The following is a 21,532-nucleotide window of genomic DNA, read 5'->3' on the forward strand; positions in this document are numbered from 1 at the left end:
TAAATGTAAATGCAATAAATACATTTAAGTTTATATTATTATATGAAAAGTTTTCTCTTGATTGTTTATAAGTTTATAATTAAAATACATAGTTATGATTGCAATAATTCTTTTTTTCAATTACAAGTGTAAGGTCACACGCACCGTAGACTACTATGCATAAAAAATATAGTATTCGTATATCGTATGTCACCGCACGAGATCATCCGATTTTTTCCGGGCCACCCGGAACACTCGAGTATCCGTGATCCCGATGGTTGGACGCCAATGTGTTTAATCACTTCAATGGTTTTGGCAGAGATAATTAAGATGAGCGTCAAGTATACGTATACATAATTATCAATGATGTTAGGTCTATCTTATTTATAGTTTTATGCCCATGATCAGAAGTTAAATGCGAGTAAATAGCAATTTATTGACAGTAGACGTACATGACACTTGCCATCTTATATGTCGCAAACACGAGTTACGAGTTAAGTAGATAACTCTGTATTCCCATATTCTGTATTTTCCCTATGTTAATTGTTATTCCCGCGTTATAAATTTTCAAAAAAATATGTAAGAACTATCATAATACATGAAAAATAATAATTAATAAGAATAATTTATTTGAAAAAATCGTAGTTTTGTTTTATTAACAAATGATTATTACTTTATTTATTAATTTAACAAACATTTTATATATTTTTTCTATAAAATGGATTAATTGGACTTGGTATAGGACTTGCTTTTAGTACACCTGCTAATGGTTTCTTGTTTGCATCAAAAGGTATAGCTGGACTTTTCCGAATTTGTGAAATATATTCAGATGTATGTTGAGCTGTATTACAGTGAAGAGCAATTTTCACTCGTTTTTTAGAACTTGTAGTAGTACTTATTTCATGTTTTCTTTTTAAGCTTATTGGTGTTTCCTACATAATAAAGATATTTATTTATATATATATATATATATCATATTATAATAGTTTCAAACAGTATAAAAAAAGACAGTAAGTTTGAAAATTTAATTGCCATTTTAAAATAGATACGTACGTATTTTATGAAAAATAATAAAAATACAAAAATATATAACAAGTAAATGCTATAAGACTTACATTTTTTTTATTCTCTAATTTTGTTAATATAGGTACCAACCAAGTTGGTTGTTTATTATGTACATTATTTCTTTGCTCGTGGTTACTTGTAACTGAATTTTCATCAATTTCCATACATGGCTTTGTGCTGTTATTATCCATCAAAAGAGTGGATGGTTCTATATTATCAGAAACATTCCATTTACCAGTAACTTTTGATTTTGTTGACTTTTTTCTCTTTACTTGTTTGACAATGTTTAGTGTTTTGGCAGCTATATTCTTGTTCTTTTTCAATTTTATTTTTTTATTTTCATCATTTGTCTTAGATTTCCTTTTCTTCAAACTCGGATTATTTTCATCTAATATTTGCGAATTTGTATTTATTAAATTATCAGTAAAATCTAATTTATGCTTCATTTCTCTTTTTTTTTTAATAGTTTCGTCATTATTCATTTCTACAGTATTATTTTCATGATTAGTTTCGTCGTTAATATTTTCTGATTCTTCTTCACTAAATTTATCACTTTCATCTTGTATTAACTGCTTATTCTTTTTCCTTTTGCGCCCTTCTTGTAGCGTATCCGAATATAATTCCTGCTCAAATTTTAAAAGACGTACTGCAGCTGACTTTATATCTGTATTTTTTTTTTGCATTTTTGGAATTCTTATTTCCTTAATGCCTAATGGCATTTTACCATCTGATAATTCTATAAACCTACAAAGATATTTCAATCAATTTATTAGTTTGTTACTAATGTCTTTAATATATTCTTTAATTGATAATCACACAATACATACTCTTTAATAAGACGACGTAATTGTCTACGTGATTTTGTTGTTGATAAGGAATGAAATTTATACTTATTTAACAAATCAGCTATCTGTCTTGGATTAAAAGGTATTTGTGGCAATTCAACATCTATTCTACCAGCTCTAGGATCTAGTGGTTTCTCTGTATTATATTTCATTTGTTTTTCAAGATAAATGTCTACGTCTCTGGTAATATTATTATCTTCTTCATCTGACACTTCTATTTTTTCCATAGCATCAATAGAACCAGCAGGAAAACCAGCCTATATAAAAACAATAATACATATTATTGTCACTATAAGTTATAAACAAATTATTTCATATAAGTTTTAAGTTAATAAAAAACATTAATATTCACACTTCTCCAAGCTTTAAATTTTTCCATATAATCCACACCAATATCTGATTGAAAAATCAGATATCTAAAAATATGTCTCATTACATGTTTAATTTGTCTTTCATCATCCATAGGTATAAGATATGAAATAAATGGTTTAATAAATTCTGTAACAGCATTTTCTGGTATATTTCCATCACTAATCTATAAAAATTAAACTTGTTAATAAATTAACAATAAATCAATATTTAATATAAAATAACATACTTTTGCAAGTTCTTCTAGATATATTTCTGTTATATGCATAGTAAAACCAATACATATTTTTGGATCAACTAATAATTTTTCAAGTATTTCAGAAATATCTTTTACCCATTCAATATCCCATAAATTCTCTTTACATTTCTGGAAAGTCTGTCGAATTATTCTTCGAACTAGCTGTAAATACATATTTATTAATAAAAAAATTTAACACACTCCTCGTCAAAAAGATAACCCAGGTGTGCTATCTTTAATTTCTCAATGATGCATGTAAAGTTTTTCGTCTGTAACGTATAATATCATAAATAAATTTACAATACAATAAAACATTACGAGCTCAGAATATACGGTTCATTGAAAATAATTAAAAATATTATGAGGTTTAGTGTGTAACAAAAAAAATTGTTTTATTTTAAGAACGAAATGATAACACATCTATAATAAGAAAATAATAATCAACATAAATTGTAACTAACAATAATTACTTATCAAACATATGTACTTATTTAATAATGGGTACATCCCCCTTTATTTTCTATTACTTCTATTATACGATTTGCTATCGATTTATATAGTTTCTCGATATAATTTTGACTTAACGTATCTCATTTGCGTACAATTGCATATTTTAATTCTTGTACGTATTGATACTGCTTTCCATTCGCATATATGCCGTGAACAAATTCTGCCCAGCAATTTTCAATAATATTAAGGTCCGGGGAGCGTGCAGGCCACGGCAAAATAGATATATTATTTTCATTAAAATATGATTAGACCAATCTTTATGTGTGTACAGATGCATTATCTTGTTGAAAGATGTAATCAAGTCCAGAAATGCATTCTGCATGATTATTTATTTGTTCTTTGATTAAATTTATGTATCAGACACTATTCATTCTCCCATTGATGAACTTGGTACTTGTTTTACCGAAATAACCGATGCCGGCCCAATGCTGCCTCCTCCCATTTGTCATCGAATTGCTGACATTGTCTCTTTTCTTATGTCATGAAAATAATATTGGAACCCATCAGGACCATCCAAGTTGAATCTTTTTCATTTGAAAATAGTACCCTTCTTCATTTCTTTTTCCAATGCATTTTTTCTTTTGCAAAGCGTAAACGTTCTACTCTGTGTTTCGTTGTTAACTACTTTTTGCTATAATCTTCAACATTTCTTAAAAAATTGTGTATTACTTTATAACTTCTTCTTATTACTTTCGATATTTTTGCTATTGATAACTGTTGCTGTTTTAGTTCAAGAATTTGTTCTTTTTTTAAGACTTGTTTAATTTTTTTCCATGTCCCATACTTACAAATTTATATAATATTGTACTGTAATCTATACTAGTTGATAGATCGTAAACTACTGAGCAATTTCTAAACATATTAACAGAGTGTATTATCATTTCGTACTTAAAATAAAACAATTTTTTTTGTTACACATTAAACCTCATAATACTTTTAATTACTTTCAACGAACTGCATATTTTGAGCTCATAATGTTTTGATATCATACGTTACAGACAAAAAACTTTACATGCATCATTGAGAAATTAAAGATAGCACACCTGGGTTATCTTTTTAATGAGGAGTGTATATATAAGTGTATTATATAAAAAGGTATCATATTAATACTTACCATGCAAAATTTATCTAATCTATATTGATCTATACCAAACCATTCAATACCTAAAGTTCTTAAAACACATTCTGTATAGAGTAATACTACCTCTTTAGTTTTTAAACAATGTACAATTTTACTAAGAGATTCTGCTAGTTCTTCTTGAATCAAAGGTTTGTCTGACATCCACATATAATAAAATAAACCTTTCCATAATCGCATAAAATCCGCCTTTGTAAGTGCTAAAAAAAAACATACAAAGTATATCTTTTCGTAATAATATAACGAATAAATAGATAAACAAAATTTAGATAAATAAATTTAGATAAACAAAAATCAGAACTAATTGGAATTTCAATTAACAAGAATACAAATCTTACAAAGAGTACTTTGTGAACGAACTATCAACCATCTTTTTAAATTTTTTAGTACTCTATCTCGAGTTACTTTATCGTTACATGAAAGTAATCGAGCAAATTTAATTTCTTGTGCGATAACAATTGCTTTTTTAGCTTTTTCATTCACTTGCTTTGAAGATATATGTTTTACATGTTGTATAGACTTTTGCATCGGTTCACGTATACAACGTGCTTTTCTAACTGCCATTTTTAACTATTCTAAACAATTTTTAACTAGTACCCAAATTTCAATTTAAAATTATTATTTTATAAATGTATATGTATTACAACATATAAAGTTTATAATCACATTTGCTAACGTTTCGTCAACACGTGAATTATATATAATTGCAATTATGTATAATTCGTACAGTACGCTACAGTAGTACAGTATCGTGAAGTTCGTCTAAAACGTGGTCTGAATCAATTTCAGTTCTACCAATAGTAAAATCGAAATCATTAAAATATTGTGCTATTAATATTGTACATACGTGAAATAATTTAATTGGGAAATGTTAAGTCTTTTCAATATTTGTTTTATTTGTTTGAAAAACAACAGAAAAAAGGAAGTTATATCTATATTATATTTAAATTATAACAGAAATATGTAATTATATCAGTTAGTTCCATATTTTTCATCGTTTATATCTATATTTTTAAATAGAAATCGGACTTTAATCAACCCCTATATTTCGGCGAAATACTAAATGTAAAAAATTGACGTGCTTGACATGCAATTTTTTTCTTCAGTATGAAAAATTGATAATTTTGTATATTATATCGTTGTATGTTCGTGCTCAATAAATTAATCGACAATGAATAAGGTATAATTTTGTCGAATATGTTATACTTTATTTTTTAAAGAAATTAAATATTCCGTAGAAGGAAATAATATATTGTTTACAAATGTCTGAGTCTTTAGGACTGCTATGACTTTTAATACTTTTCAATATTATAAATAGATATTACAGTCGTAGTTAAATCATTAAAGCATACAAGTTAAATTCATTAATTGTCTAAAATACATTATTAAGTAAAGATAAAGGAAATTGTTTATATATATTCAGTATTAAATTATTAAAATATATTTTTCAGATGCCAAGATACCCTTCAGATTGTAAAGTCTATGTAGGAAACTTAGGAAATGGTGCAACAAGACGAGAATTGGAAGATGCTTTCTCTTATTATGGATCTTTAAGGAATGTATGGGTAGCTAGAAACCCACCTGGATTTGCTTTTGTGGAATTTGAAGATGCTAGAGACGCAGAAGATGCAATAAGAGGACTTGATGGGAGAACTATATGTGGAAGACGAGCTCGTGTGGAAGCATCTAATGGGAGAAGATTAAGAGATAGAAGTTATTTCAGAAGAGGTGTAGGCAAACTATTTCATCCTGAAGATAGGTGTTACGAATGTGGTGAAAGAGGTCACTATGCTAGAAATTGTCAACGACATAGAAATACTCGTAAGAAAAGGTAAGTATAGAACATATTCACTTTACACAAACTTTATGGCATGCAAAAAACCATTAGACAAGTAAGCAAGAAATATATGCAGAATTTGATTTAACAAATATATGCTTAAATGTACAATGAAAGTAATTTGTAATAATGAATTTTATATAAGGTTTGGGTCTTTAAATATTGAACATTTTATAATAGAATATTTATATTAGAAGATAAACTTTAATATATATTAATTAAAAGACATTTTTTTTTATATTTGGTGTATGAAACAAATGAAATACGAAATAATTTTGTATATTAAAATTTTACATACTATACCAAAGTGCTTTCATTATCAAGAACAATATCGATATAATATTGACATTTTTATAGCAGACCCCGCTGAACAGGCATACGTAAGAGAAACGTGTTGCTACTGAGATTCTCATCAGATTCGCCTTGGGTTCACTTTGTGATACTACGTAGTTACAGCATAGAATATCCACATTTCTCTGGTTTCTTTCTGCATACTACAAGCAAAAGAGGAAAACACGGCCGATGGAGTGGCTAGTTCTGCATACTGCGATACTTCTAACGACCACTGAGATCACCTTAGACTGAAAGTTTTTGCGCATCTGCACTACTGGTATCTCTGATATTCTTCCTTTGTCTTATTATCTTTGCCAAATTATCATAATAGATCTAATGGTCACTAAAAGATAAACTGTAAGTCATCTCATCTAGCCACTCTTCGCCCATATACCTGACATATTTATATGATTTCATCTCTATAAGTACTCATCTGTTCTCTTCTTTATGGTATTGTTATTACGTACTCTACAACCTTCGGTAAAGACTGTACATAACTAAAATAATAATGAAACAAAATAGATATAATTAGTTTTAAAATTAATATAGCATTTTATTTGTAATACTTAGCAATTTAAATTAATTTTATTAATATGTTATATATATATTTTTATATATATAATATATATACACTTATATATTGACATTTAAGCAAAAGAAAAGAAATAGAAAATATTATAAAATATGAAGATCCATTTTACAAACTATAATAGTATATTAATATTTCCGTAATTTTTACTTTTATTAGAATATGAAGTAAACTATGATAGTTTTCCTGGGTACTTGTCGCAATTTTTGCAAGCCCAATTATTCCATAAATCTCTTAAAATTTTGCATAAGATATACTACGCTACATTCATAGAAAAAATAGAAAATTTGATATAATTGACATAAATAAATATATGTACTTGATAGAGAAAAGCAATAAAATTCGAAATTGTAGGCAGTTTCAATATAATCGTGATTTTAATATAATATATATTTTAGATCCCACTCCAGGTCTTATTCACGGTCAAAATCGCAATCAAGGTCACGGTCTCGCTCACGTTCGAGGTCAAGATCAAGAAGCAAGCATTCACGATCATCATCTCGTAGCCGTTCTCATAGTAGAAGCGATTATACTAAAGAGAAACTTTGTAATAAACGGCGATCTGATTCTAAAGATCATAGTCCGCCAAATCCAAATCTGTTTCTAGATATCACAGCAAATAAAACAATGTATATTCTTTATTTGATACGTGTATGACCATCATTTTTTATGTTATTTTATCAATTAAGCTCTTTTGTGGCAAACCTTTTCTAGCCTTTCGAAATATGTACATATTTGAAGATACCTGTGATACTTCTTGGCACAAAAGTGCTACTTTAAATAATTAAGATATTGTGATTGACTAGAGATGGAGAAAACATTATTATTAATATTACTATACATTTATAGTTTCTATATTTTTTAAATGTTCAAGGTGTGTGTATGTATATATATATATATATATATATATATATATATATACATATTTATGGTCCTAAGTGCATCTGGATCAGTCTGTATATCACTATTTAAGATTTTAGTTTATGGCCACACTATATCCCTTTCATGAACAATACATTTGTTGTCATTTAAATCATATATTGCTTTCTAAAATCTCCTTCACATTATAATAACAAAAATAGAATCATCACAATAAGTTGATTACATACTCTTAAATGTAAGATGTTGCACACAGGGCTAGTAGAATTTTTATACAATTTATGTATACAAGAAAATGTTGGGCATACTAAGAAACATTTGCAGTCTTAAGAAGTCTAGACACATAGATATATATACTTACAATATTTGACAAAGAGTGAGAAATGGTTTTAGGAAGTAAAGCAAAATTATAGTTAGGAGATTAGTAACAAAAGAAAAGAATATATATACATTTATACGTATGCAAATCCTATTTGCACAATTTTAAACAAGAACCTAAAAATGAGGTTTTTGCATGAAATTAAAATAAATGTGACTCTCATGGACTTTTTATATAATATATAATAACACACGTACATATATCACGTGAATATATTTACAGATAACGAGCAGATCATTTCAAAAAATGTTTTGTACGCATTTTCGCGAAGTAACCTTTTTATTTTCTAAGCAAAAAATATTCTAAATGCGCTCTTTGCAAAATCTGTTTTTTGATCAAAGTAAATTAACTGTAAGTAATTAATTTGCATAATTTCGAAATATTGAATAATAGAAAAAAAAACAAATTGTTGGTATATAAGTAATATTTAATATATTATTGATATATTTTAATGCTTTTTAATATAACATTTGAAGTTTAAAAAAAAATAATTATCTTTCTGGAAATGTGAATGAAAAGTAAAATTATGTTCCGCGATGTATATACGAAATCATAAAAAATGAGTTAACGATGATATGACATATTCTAATTAGTTTACGCCATTAAAGCTAAAATTATATATTGTTGTAGTTTCTCCTTGTATTCGATTTTTGCATAATTAAATCAAAATTATTTATTTTCATATAACAGCATAAATAAAAATAAAATTTTCTGCATATTAACGTAATGTAAGGAAAGTGATGAATGGTAAAATGTTACTTTGAAAACTAAAAATGTTAATTATTTTGATAAGTAAAAGTCCTTGCACTATTAACGCTTTATTAATGAGAAGGAGAAGCAGATAGATAAAACAATATTCGTGAATGTCTAAAACGCATAAAGCTGTAGAAATAAAAAGGATTATATATCATGATTGTGATCCAATTTTTCAGTATGTCAATCTACAATAAATTCCTTGAATGCACCGCAGGGGGTTTTGAGAAGTGGGGTAAAGAGTAAAGGTGGGGATGTTTAGCAGAAGGAGAGGGGAAGCAGAGAAATCCATAGCGACGCTTCGTAAGCAGACTCATTTGATTTTCAGTCACGTATTTGTGATTCGTTGGTCTGTTTTATGAGTTGTTTCCACACTCGATTCACGTACAGAGATTTATAATTTTTACTCACCGATCGATATCTCGATCGTATGGTAGACAATTACACCGTACCGAAAGACCAATGAATAAACAGGTGTATTAAAAAAGAGAAAAAACAGAACACAGCAATGACTGCAGTAAAGTAGATCACGGTGTGGAGCTATCTTCCTCTTAAAAGGCGTCAAGCCAATTACCAGAGAATCAGGTTCAATTAAAAGGCGAGCAACTATCATCAGAATGACTGCTGCTTATACAAACGAACTCATATCACAGGAACAGAACATAGAGAAGAAGACAGGCACAGTAGTCAGTAAAGTAGTGCACAACAAGAAAGAACAAGCAACGCGCGAGGAAAGCACCGAATTTGATTCTGCAATGATGAAGCATGCAACAAGTGGTCAGGAACAAGAAAAAATCCTTGTTAATCAAGAAAAACTGACGCTTTCTACGTCAGAATTGCTCGAACAGAAAGTTAAAGATACCGTAGAATGTAAAAATATCGAAGATGCTGAATTTCCAGAGAAAAATGAAAATACTTCGATTAGCATTGAAGATAATGAAAATGCAAAAAATATTGATGAAATTAGAAACGAAGTGTTGAAAGATTGTGATTCAAGTGTACTACCAGATTCAAATTCGCTCGTATCAATGAAAGTTGATGCGTTTTTTACTGAGTGTGATTCTCAAGATGTAACGTCGGAAACACGTGGAACCGATTTTTCTTCGGAGGATAATTTTAAGTTAGAAGAACTGCAAAACTCTATCGATAATATTACTATGGAAACGAGCGATTTTTCAAACAATTATGAAATTTCTAATGGATTGTTAGAAGATGTGGTTCATCAAAAAGACGTTGAGGAAATATATGATCCCGAAAGTGAATTGAATTTTCACGAAGCTGTACGTGCTGGGGACGCCAAGTGCGTTGCGGCACTTCTTGCCAGTGACTCTGTACAAAACCTGGACGAACCGGATTGGAATGTTTCAGGTGATCCACCCCTGTTAGTAGCCGCTACGAACCATTGTTTTCCTATTCTCAGGTAAGAAATTTCTTCAATAAATTGTACAAGTTAAAAGTTAGAGTTGTTTTATATTTCTAAATAAGATTTTTGTTAAACATATACAAGTATATACTAATGATATAATTGTGAGCTACAGTTCTGAAAAATTTAATTTGAAAGTTTCGAAATTATACCTAATAATTGTCAGTAAGTATCCATTTTTTTAAATTTGCTGAAATTTTATTAAAAATATATTTCAATTTTTTTAAATTGACACAAGTGTGTATATACATTTAGTCTTTTCATTTGAGCTTGAGGGTTATATCTAAAAATGTAAAGATGCAATGACTATATATATTATCTTTCTCGGTCTTCGAAATATTTGTTAGTATTACTTATTTTGTTTAATGTCTATATATAAGTATGTTTTAGATAAATATAACTAAAAATATAAATAGTGCTTGCCTTTTTTTAATCATAATAAATTTGTTCTTGAAGAAATTAATTTAAAAAGTTCCTTGTCATTAATTATTTTCACATTTTTTTTATTATTTTCCTATGTATACGAATTATTACTTTAATATTCCATATTACTATCAAATATTAAACTTACATAAAATATAATTCTTTTAAACAGAAGAAAAAAGATTCAAATATTTCCTATAGTAAATACAGCGATCTAATTTTGTCGACTTTACTGAATTCTAATTTTGCCCACTGAATTTTAGTGGGGAAATATGTTGACGTCGTAAAAAGTATCCAAACATCGGAATTATTACGATCGAGGTAAATGAATACGTGAATCATTCTTAATGAATTTTACCATCAAACTTGTTAATAACCATGAAAATGTTCTTGTTTATATGGTTTTCCTCAATATCTTTCTTGCCATATTGTTACCAGATGTTCAAAGATGTAATATTTCCGAAAGAATTTCACGTAATTCTGTAATACTAACACGAACAAATACTCGCAGAAACATAATTTGCACGTGAAATGTAAAAATATTCTACTTACTATCTATTTTTTTCGAATAATATTAAAACGACTTCTAAATCGTATCATAAAATTTCTAATGTTTTAAAATATTCTTTAGCATTACATTTGAAATGAATTTAGCAATACATTTATCGGCACATTATTTATTTTGGAATTCTTTTCACATTAATAACCCTTCCTTTATGTCTTCTTCAAAATTAAAAAATTGTTTAACGATAAAGAAATAAGATTGGATCAAAAATAATTTAAAGAACGCAGCAGAGTTAAAAGTCTATTGTTCTATAACATAGAATTTCAGTATTGACAAATTATTTGTATTGTTATCTTTAATTAACATCGTAATTTTTATTGAAATTAAATTTATTTACAACCTATTTTTACCAGTAATAACGTTGCAATTTGATAGATACAGAACAATCGAAAATAAAAAACGATTATTTCCAATTTTCGTAGTTTACTACTTGCGAACGGATGCGATCCAGCTGTGCGTTCCCCTCGTGGCGAGACGGCGCTTCACAGAGTGATTTTAAATGGAGGACCAGGAAATGTATTACAATTTGTAGGAGAACTCCTGAAATATGGTTGCCCGTCAGGCGTGAAAGAAGCTGGCGGTGGTTTAACCGCGCTACACATATTAACACGCCAACTAGCTCACGCACAAGGATCAAAAAATTTACATCATAATTTTGAAGCAGCTTTAGAAACGCTTGATTTATTAGCACGCGCTGGTCCTGTTAATGCAAAGGACCATCAAGGTCGCAGCGCACTTCATATTTTAGCTTCCTCCACTATTTTTGGTATGAATTTCATGTGCATTCAGATAAATTAAAGCATTACTTTTTTTATCGTTAAAAAGTATTTTGTTAAATAACAACATATTTCTTAATATTTAAAACAAATTATACTTAAAAATTAAAATTAATAAATAAGAAATAAATTTAAACAATTATTATTATATTAAGATTATATGTATATTTAAATATCAAAAGTAATCTTCACATCTATTTATTCCCAATTATTCTTATTTTTTTGTAATAAATAAATAAAAATCATTTTTTTTATTACAGACAACAATCATAGAACTGAAATCGAATCATTGATCGAAACGTTGTTGGCTGCTGGCGCGGATCCATCACTGAAGAATGATAGAGGAGAAACTCCTTTACACGAATGCCTCGAGTGCGGTGCTTTAAACACCGCGTTTTTACTTATATCTCACACGCCAACCGGTATAATGTCGCGTTATGGTGAAACTCCATTGCACATTGCCTCTAGAAAAAATTATGCTGACATGGTGGCGAAACTGTTGGAACATGGAGAAGATCCTAGTATACAAGATGCTGGTGGTAATACACCGTTGCATTTAGCCTCTGCAAGAGGTTTTCATCAAACCGTTTCTTTGTTGGTTACATCACCCCTTGCACAGCTAGAGAAATTGAACGTAGAAGGATTGACTGCCCTCCAAGTAGCCGCCGAAAGTGGCTTTGTTAATGCAGTACGTCTGTTGTTAAAAGCAGGCGCAGACCCAAGTCAAACAGTCAACTATTGCACAACGATTTTTCATCGCCATCCTGATATTTCCATTTTAATAGATCACGAATTGAGTAGACGTCGTCAGCTCGCTGCTTAATTATTTCTTTATATCTGTTTTTACTAATAGACTGTTGAATTCATGGTTAATCCAATTAATCTTCCTTTATTTTTATTGAAACATAATTTGTAATAAAATCTTAATTTCGTCAAAAATTCGAAAGTCAATTAATCTGATGATTATATTGTTATTCATTTTTATATTGATATAAATATTTAATAAATATATATTTATATAAAAATATATTTCAAAATTATTGTTATTGAAAATGTTCAAATTTTGAAATAAATGACTGTATTAGAACATTATATCTATAATATTATAGACAATATTTTATGTTTGTATAGTCTCTGTATGATAATTTTGAGAATATCAACTATATGACTGTTATTTTTTCACGCGGCTTAACAAAATATTTTTTATAAAATTTAAGTACTAAAATATATTATCTAATAAAATTATATAATTTTTTTATTAATTTTGGTACATACAGTGGGGCCCTTTATAACGCGAGAGATATGTTCCATGTTACATGAATTCCGTGTTATATGGGGTCCACAGCGCAGAAAAAGAAAAATTTAAAATAGATTCTTACATAATATTATAATTCACATGTACATATTCTTCTTTGTTTCTCAATTATAGGTACTAGTATTTGCTTGTTGCTCAAGACTGTCTAGTATTCAAATATGTAAAACTGGGACAGATATAATTAAAAATGATATATACATATGTATGTAAATGCCATAATTTTTGGCTGTGGATAAAAGTGCCTTCTAAAGATTTGTGTGATATCAAAACATGTTCTAAATAAAGGAATAATACCAATTTAAATACTGTCTTATTAAATATGCCTTTAACAATATGGTTAATTTATTATCATACAATATTACTTTAAAAAATAATAATAGATTAATTAAAATACATTACTATATATTTTGTATACATTATAAATCATACATAAACCATTAAAAAGAAGAAATAATAAAATAATCATGTTTTTATAGTTACTTATATACAATTACGTATAAAACAATTTCTAGTTAATATTCGTTTAAACAAAGTTTTATAGTAAATATAACGCAATACATGTAAACAAATGTTGCGTAACGACTTTAAAATACGTAGTTCAAAATTACTTTATATTTCATGTAAAATGCATACAAACATGACTTTTTTACTTAAGAAAAATACTAATTTTATATCCTCTAATTGAAGTTTAAAATATAAAAAAGCATGGAAAGCAATGTTTCATCTTAATAATGTATGCTGTTAATTTTCCGACTCTCATATTATTAATTAAAAATAGAGACAGCTATATTTTATTCAAATAAATAGCAATTAGTTGAAACAAAGTTAAAATTTGGGAAGTGAATTACTATGAAATAATAAATAAAACTATTACGAATCATTTTTCCATACGAGTATAAAATGACAGTCGAAGAATTAAAATATTTCACAGCCGTTACATTCAGTGAATGTGCACATTCAGCGTGCTTGCCCAATTTGTCGTTGCGCCGCACTTATAATCTTTTGTCAATACATTGTGATAATACCCGACATTGCACAATTTTATAAATTGCTGTAGAAAAGTTGATTCCTTTCTTTCATTCATTTACTGTTTGAAATGTCTAATGCAACGTTTTCTTTGTTTTAAGAATTAATTAAGGATTAGATCATGTTTATTATTTCAACAAATTTTGTTGGTCTTTGTTTGATGGTTAATGAGTAATATTTGTTGCATGCAATAAACAGTTACAGAATATTTAACTTTTCTTTTTCAAACAAAACATATGTAATAAATTCATACATATTTAATTTATTTACCTTTGAAATGTAAATTAAAAAATGTTGCATCAGCATCCAAAAACATTTTTATTATATAGTATTTCTAGATTGATTAATAATACTAATCAATGAATTATAACTTCTTGAAAACTAATCAACTGTGATCATTGATCATTGATCATATAATACTGTCATATTTAAAGATAAGAATGAGTTTCTATCTTTGCAATAATATAAAAGTATTAATTGTATCAAGTGCAATGAAACATTCATATAACGTATTCGATGTATAGCTTTATGATACATTTATATCACTTACAAAGAATGAAACAATGATTTAATTATTTTTATGAACATACAATTTTTTTAGTATATTATACTAGAATTTATTGTACTTCAAAATTTATTTCACACATAATGGAACAAATTTTTCTTTGGCACCTTTTAGTATTCTCAAAAACTATTATTTCAAATATATTAGAATTATGAAAACATTTTGTTCATCCATTCTTGGCTATATCCCTCCTCTCTTTCTTTTCCTTACTAATGATGTAAAATATCTAATTTTTTTTATAAGAGACATTTTAAACTTAAGACTGGAATTTAATTGTAAAATATGCATTAAAATATAAAATTTAATGTAATTTTATGTTGCATTGTCATTCTATGAGTCATTAAATTGAACTATTGCCAATATATAAGTATCCTAAACGATAAATTTAACTTCATATATATCCATAGTCATTATTCCATATCAGCACTATTATTTAATATAATGGTGTAAAGTTCATTATATTTTAAGTTTATACACATGTATATCTACAAAGTAATTTCAAAAGATTGCATTCATTCTTTATTTACAGTTTCTTTTTTATTTTCATCATATTTAGATAAAAAAAAGAAAAAAGTTTCAAATGTATTGTATTTTAGTTTGCATAATACTTCTAATTACATTGAAAGCATTCAATTCAAGAAAAATCCAACTTAACACATAACAAATTTAATTAGTTACAACTTGAAAGATTGAAAGAAAATACAACTTATAATATAATGTTGTCTTTTACCACTTATATATTCATATATTCTATGTATAAAGTTAATAATGCATATTAAATCACTTGCTTCATTTAAATGTAACAAACTTTTAACAATACAATATTTTCAAATATCTTTAAGAACAATATTTGTGAAAAGAAAACTTATGAATTAAGAGAATGATACAAGCATGCTTTTGAATCTAATAAATAAAAATAAAAATAGAAGCTCTTTGACTCTTTAGATCTGGTTATTTAAAATTTAAAGTGAATACATGTGTAGTTATTTATTGAAATAGTTTCTATATGTATAATCCTATATGACTATGAAAACATATATTCTTCTATATGGGCCAGTCTGCCTTTTCTTATTTACTATTACATTTTGAACATAAAGCTCTTAATTTGTTCAAGGATATAAGTGCACTCTGCATTCAAATCATATATTAAATGATAATATAAGATCTATGTATGTAGTCAAATATATTCTCATATAAAATTATTATGTAACAAAGCAGAATATTTTACTATTTTATATCAATTTATTCACTACCATTATCTATTCATACAAAATATGTATGATTAGTAATAACTGTAACAAAGTTTTACTTCCATCATAATATGATGAAACATAATATGAAGTATTAGCAATAATTATTTTAAATCCATATGAAAAGTTATACTTGTTTCTTTAATAGATGTTAAACTATGGCAGTGAATATGTCAATATTATGAGATAACATGTAGTTACGTGTAATCACGGAATCTTTTATTACATCTTTTTCTAATACCATGTTACTACAATATGTATTTAAAATTACTTATAGCATGCAGCATTTTTTCTAAAAGTAAAAGTGTCTAATGTATTCAATGAATAATCAGTTTTTCAGAATAGCATTTAAGAATATTGTAACATTTCTATTCATTAAATGTGTTTATATGCTTGTAAAAAATAAATGATTTTAATTAATTGTATTTTCAGATGTATGTGTTATGTATATGTTGTAAATATGTGATGTTATATTTTTTGACAATATTCAATATAAAAAAATTATGTTCTTAATATTAAACTTAGCAATGCACCATACTTGTTACTCTAGTTTCATTCACCTCTTCTAAACATTTATATTAATACTTATAATAGAAGGAAGCTAACAAAACTGTGCAGTAAATATCGTGCATTGCAAAATTAAGATTTAAAATATGGATATTATTTCTTGTATTGAGTACTAGGTATTAAAACAATCTTAACATCTTTTTAGTAATTTCATATTTAAATCTAATTAGCAAATAACAAATATGATAATAACAGTCGTGATTAACTAAATATTATGGTATGAGCATGATAGAAAGAGCCTAACAATGATTAATATTTTTTTATTGAACTATAAATATGCAAAATATTGCATAGAAGTATATAATAAATGTGTGATAAAAGTATTTTTATACACTTTAAAGATTTTAAATACATATATTAGACGTTTTTAGAAAATAAAATTATAAAAAATAATATAATCCAGAAAAATCAAGTTACTAACACTAAATTATATTTTAAGCAAATAATATTGAAATTTTTTTAATATTAACAAAATTATTATAAGAATATTAACATTATTTATAAAGAAATTTATATAGATAGAAAACACTGTTTGTGTATATTTAAAAAGCCATCAGTTTTAAAATTAATCAATACACAAAAATCATATTCTTATCTACTGAATAAAAATGAGTGATATATTATGTCACACATATATCTTAAATATATGTAGTATAATTAAAGTTTTTATTACAGATTGAATTATTTCTCTTAATTTTGTAAAAGAAACATATTTTAATCAACTTTCATATATATACAATTTATAACAACATATATTTTAAATATATTACAATTAAAGTTCTTATTACGGATTAATTGTGTAAAAGAAACATATTTTAATCAACTTATATATATATATAAGTCATTTGCTTTATAAATTGTGTGTGTGTGTGTATATATATATATACAATTTATAAAGCAAATGATTATAAAATATATCAAATTCTAGATAGAACATGATAATGCATTATTAAAATTGTGTATTTTAAAAACATTTTTCTAAAGAGCTATAATATACTAGTCTCCATATGCATCTGTGTCTCTGTGTGTGTGTATGTATATATATATATATATACCTGTATATACAGGGTGGTTGGTAACTGGTGGTACAAGCGGAAAAGGGGCGATTCTACGCGAAAAAAGAAGTCGAAAATATAGAATAAAAATTTTTCCTTTGAGGCTTTGTTTTCGAGAAAATCGACTTTGAATTTTCGCTCGGTACGCGTGCACTTTATCACGTCTCCTTATAACGAATCTCACTGTAGATCGTTGTCTCGATGGAAAAATTAAAAAAAAAATTTTTTTATTCTATATTTTCGACTTCTTTTTTCACGTAGAATCACCCCCTTTCCGCTTGTACCACCAGTTACCAACCACCCTGTATAATACCTGTGCTGTATAATATGTATATATATATACACATATATGCAATGTTTTACTGTAAATATCTATCATTTATATCAAAATCACTCCAAATTATGGCCATAGTTAAATTTTAATTGACTACTTTAAAAGTAGCCATTTAAAATGATATATTCTTTTATCATCATCCTGTTATATTATCACGTCATAAACTCTCATTTCAGTTAGTCTATTTGAGCCTCATCAATTCCTATGATACAGGAAAATTAGAGCACTTCTGCTTCCAATTCCCCTACAATAGTCAATTTGAAAAATCATTTTACGTACAATGTTTTATAAACACATTTGTATATTATACATATAAAAGAGATTTTTTCCTTTGTGCATACTAATAGCACTTAGAAAATGACTTATTCTTTAAAAATACTGTGATGTCCTTTGTATACGTTATACATAACTAAATGCTACCAAATGAATAATAAATTGTAGAAAAAATCGTGAGATACGATTTTTTAATTAAATGTGTTGTATTTTTACGCACTAAAAAATTTCATTTGTTTAATATTGTACAAAATAAGTGTACAAAAACTATACAAACTAATTTAATATTCCCTCTTTGGTTTTATAGTATTCAATATTAGAATTCAATAAAAAAGAAAAGCGTATTATTTCATATTTTTTATAAAATGCTACAAATATTTATTATGTAGGCACAGTCAGGAAACAAAAAATGTATTATTCACTTATAGATGAACTACGTCTACCAGAGGCTGCTAAATCACTAATTGTAGAATTGTGACGTGTTTTCCTCGAACCTTCATTATCATTTACAAGATTTGGGTTGACTGAATGAGAAAGAGCAGCTGTTTTATTAAAATCTATTGTAGTATACCCCTTTTGTATCTTATTTGGAGATTCTGGAGGAGATGTGGAAGAATTTGAAGGACCATCTAATGGTGAATTCATTGGTACATCCTTTGTATCCAGATCTAATACAGCATAATTTACTTCTTTACCTGAACCACCTGGTGGTGTTGATGGAGGTAGAGGTGATTTCTCTGGAGCAGATACTCCAGAAAATCTTTTTCTTAAATTTTCAATTTCACTTGGTTCTAAATTAGCATAACAATGTCTTGTTGTTTCTTCTACATCAGATTGAATAGACAACAATGGTGATGGTCGTGATTTGGCACCAAGAAATTCTGGATATTCTTGACCAGGACTTATATTTATGTAGGCATGTCCAGATTCACTGTTTTCGTTTTTATCTTCTTTAAACTGCATTGCTTCAGAAATACTATGACTTGGAGAAAGTGGACCAATATCAGTATTAATGTCTACATTCATATAAGTTGCTACTGAGAGTGGTGATTTAATTTGAGAAGTGACTTCTGAACTTTTGTATATAGATGTCAGTTCTAATGATGCTGAGCCATTATCAGATATAGAATTACTGACTGTACGAGATCTATAAAAACATACAAGATTATAGATATTATTAAACAATACAAACAATATAATTATATTTTTAGTTACCTCTGTATTGCACTTCTAAGGCTTTTGTTGTTATTATGTTCCATTTCTAATGATAGAGAAGACAATATTTCTTCATTCACATAAAGAGAGGACGGATGTGGTTGAGGAAATGGTGGTGGTGGTGGTGGTGGTGGTGGTGGTGGTGGTGGTAGCGGTGGTAACACAGGAGGTGATGTAGGAGAACTTATGTTTCCTTGGGATGACATAAGACCAGTGCTACTTCCCACACTATCTAATCTTCCAACTCCGTTTTGTTGATTATGTGCAAATCTAGGACCCACGTGATTATTAGTTCTATTTAATATGAGATCCAAATAGTTAGGCTCAACTGGTATTGTCACTCTTGTTACTGTAGGACCAGGATGAGAAGCAACTGGAAGTTCTCTGGATATTGTATCATCTCCACTATTATTACAAACCTATAATAAATTTTATTTGAAAAATACTCATATGCATATTTTTACATTTAATATTATAAAAACTAAACAAACCTGAATATTTGTTTGCACAAGATTAAATAAATGTGCAGCTCTACGACATTTAAAAGCATAAATGCCTGGTCCTGTAGAGCACCTCCTTCCTGATTCAAAGCTAAAAATTTCAGCATCATGGCCATATCGCCTTAAACATCGTAATGGCCATTTAATAGGTTGTTTACCACGTTGGTAAAGTATTATATCAGTTTCTGTAACTTCTAAACGTCCAGGTGTAATTAAATTACCTAAATCATCTACATTCGTCACTTGAAAAACATTTGGATGTAAATCATTAATATCTGTTCGACTATTGACACAACCCATTCTTTTTTATTCTGAAATAAAATAAGTCAAATTAATTTTAATGCAAATGTCATTGCAATGTAACATGTATATATTTTAGTGTTTATGAGGTTGATATTAAATTTAAAAATTAATGTCTCAAAATATAACATGTTTCAAGATTTAATGTAAACATTAGATAGGATATAAAAAGAAGAACTGTTATTCAATGTTAATGATTATATTGTTAATATATAATCTAATAAGTAAACAATTAATTATCGTCACCAATTTTTAAGAATTTTCTTGCAGATAATTTAATTTAAAAACATATATGTTTGTTAGTATAACATTATAGCGAAAAATAAATCATGTTAAAAAATAAACAATTTAAAAAATGTTATGATGCGAATCTTAACATCTATCTCGTTAATTACATGAGAAGAAAATGTTTTGAAGTTAAAAATAATCATAAAAATATTTTAGTAATATTTAATTACTTACCAAATGCGACATATCCAACGCATTCAACTCCTTTCTTAAGACAAATTATTTATTTTCTTTCATACAATACATTACACATTCCACATAAACATGTTGCATAGTAATCTCCACTTCCTTGAAGTTGCTGCAGATAAAAAAGTAAACTATTATGTGTATTTGTGCATATATTCACACCAGACAAGAAACAACTTAGATCATCAATTAGATTCTTTATATTCCAGTAATCCAATTCAATGTATATGCATGAATACTAATTATTATACATGAATACATATATTCACATTATTAGAAATGTGATAATTATATCAATCATTTTTAAAAGAATTGATATTCTTTACAATTTGCTCTTATAAACATACTATATGAAATTTATTTTCTACTTGTTAATGCTCTTATTTATCTATGAAGTCTCATTTATTTATGAAGCTAATATGGATTTTAATAAAGATATAATTTAAACAATAGAATGTAATAATAGAATGTATTGTAAGCATTTCTGTAAAATGGAAACAGTAAATAAGTAAATTTACGTAATTTGAGTAAACTTACATTGATTGTTAAAGTAAAAT

The 21,532-nt window shown here is 27.2% G+C and overlaps 4 protein-coding genes across 4 annotated transcripts; 2 read left to right on the forward strand and 2 right to left on the reverse strand.

Annotated features, from left to right (window-relative positions):
- Positions 1-625: 625 nt before the first annotated feature.
- LOC117234311 (ribosomal RNA processing protein 1 homolog) lies at positions 626-4,930 on the reverse strand. The gene is made up of 7 exons (XM_033495394.1): positions 4,483-4,930; positions 4,121-4,344; positions 2,488-2,658; positions 2,242-2,424; positions 1,872-2,146; positions 1,095-1,788; positions 626-911 (listed from the first exon to the last, which is right to left on the reverse strand). The coding sequence occupies exons 1-7, from the start codon at positions 4,706-4,708 to the stop codon at positions 678-680; spliced, it is 2,007 nt and encodes a 668-aa protein (XP_033351285.1). The 5' UTR covers positions 4,709-4,930; the 3' UTR covers positions 626-677.
- A 174-nt stretch (positions 4,931-5,104) lies between these two features.
- On the forward strand, positions 5,105-7,544 carry LOC117234312 (serine/arginine-rich splicing factor 7-like). Its single transcript, XM_033495395.1, is given in 4 exon segments — positions 5,105-5,324; positions 5,596-5,975; positions 7,302-7,486; positions 7,489-7,544. Coding segments are annotated over 4 exon segments (612 nt in total). The 5' UTR covers positions 5,105-5,315; the 3' UTR covers positions 7,527-7,544.
- Positions 7,545-8,668: 1,124 nt separating this feature from the next.
- On the forward strand, positions 8,669-13,063 carry LOC117234282 (ankyrin-1-like). The gene is made up of 3 exons (XM_033495337.1): positions 8,669-10,334; positions 11,748-12,091; positions 12,362-13,063. Exons 1-3 carry the CDS (start codon positions 9,532-9,534, stop codon positions 12,922-12,924), a joined length of 1,710 nt encoding a protein of 569 aa, XP_033351228.1. The 5' UTR covers positions 8,669-9,531; the 3' UTR covers positions 12,925-13,063.
- Positions 13,064-18,854: 5,791 nt separating this feature from the next.
- On the reverse strand, positions 18,855-21,531 carry LOC117234253 (dual specificity protein kinase splA). The gene is made up of 5 exons (XM_033495268.1): positions 21,513-21,531; positions 20,964-21,087; positions 20,193-20,512; positions 19,702-20,120; positions 18,855-19,633 (listed from the first exon to the last, which is right to left on the reverse strand). The coding sequence occupies exons 3-5, from the start codon at positions 20,499-20,501 to the stop codon at positions 18,901-18,903; spliced, it is 1,461 nt and encodes a 486-aa protein (XP_033351159.1). The 5' UTR covers positions 20,502-20,512; positions 20,964-21,087; positions 21,513-21,531; the 3' UTR covers positions 18,855-18,900.
- Between the last annotated feature and the right edge of the window lies 1 nt (position 21,532).

Source organism: Bombus vosnesenskii, unplaced genomic scaffold (genome assembly GCF_011952255.1).
Source record: "Bombus vosnesenskii isolate JDL3184/JDL3185 unplaced genomic scaffold, Bvos_JDL3184-5_v1.1 scf7180000013304, whole genome shotgun sequence".
NCBI classification, from domain to species: domain Eukaryota; kingdom Metazoa; phylum Arthropoda; class Insecta; order Hymenoptera; family Apidae; genus Bombus; species Bombus vosnesenskii.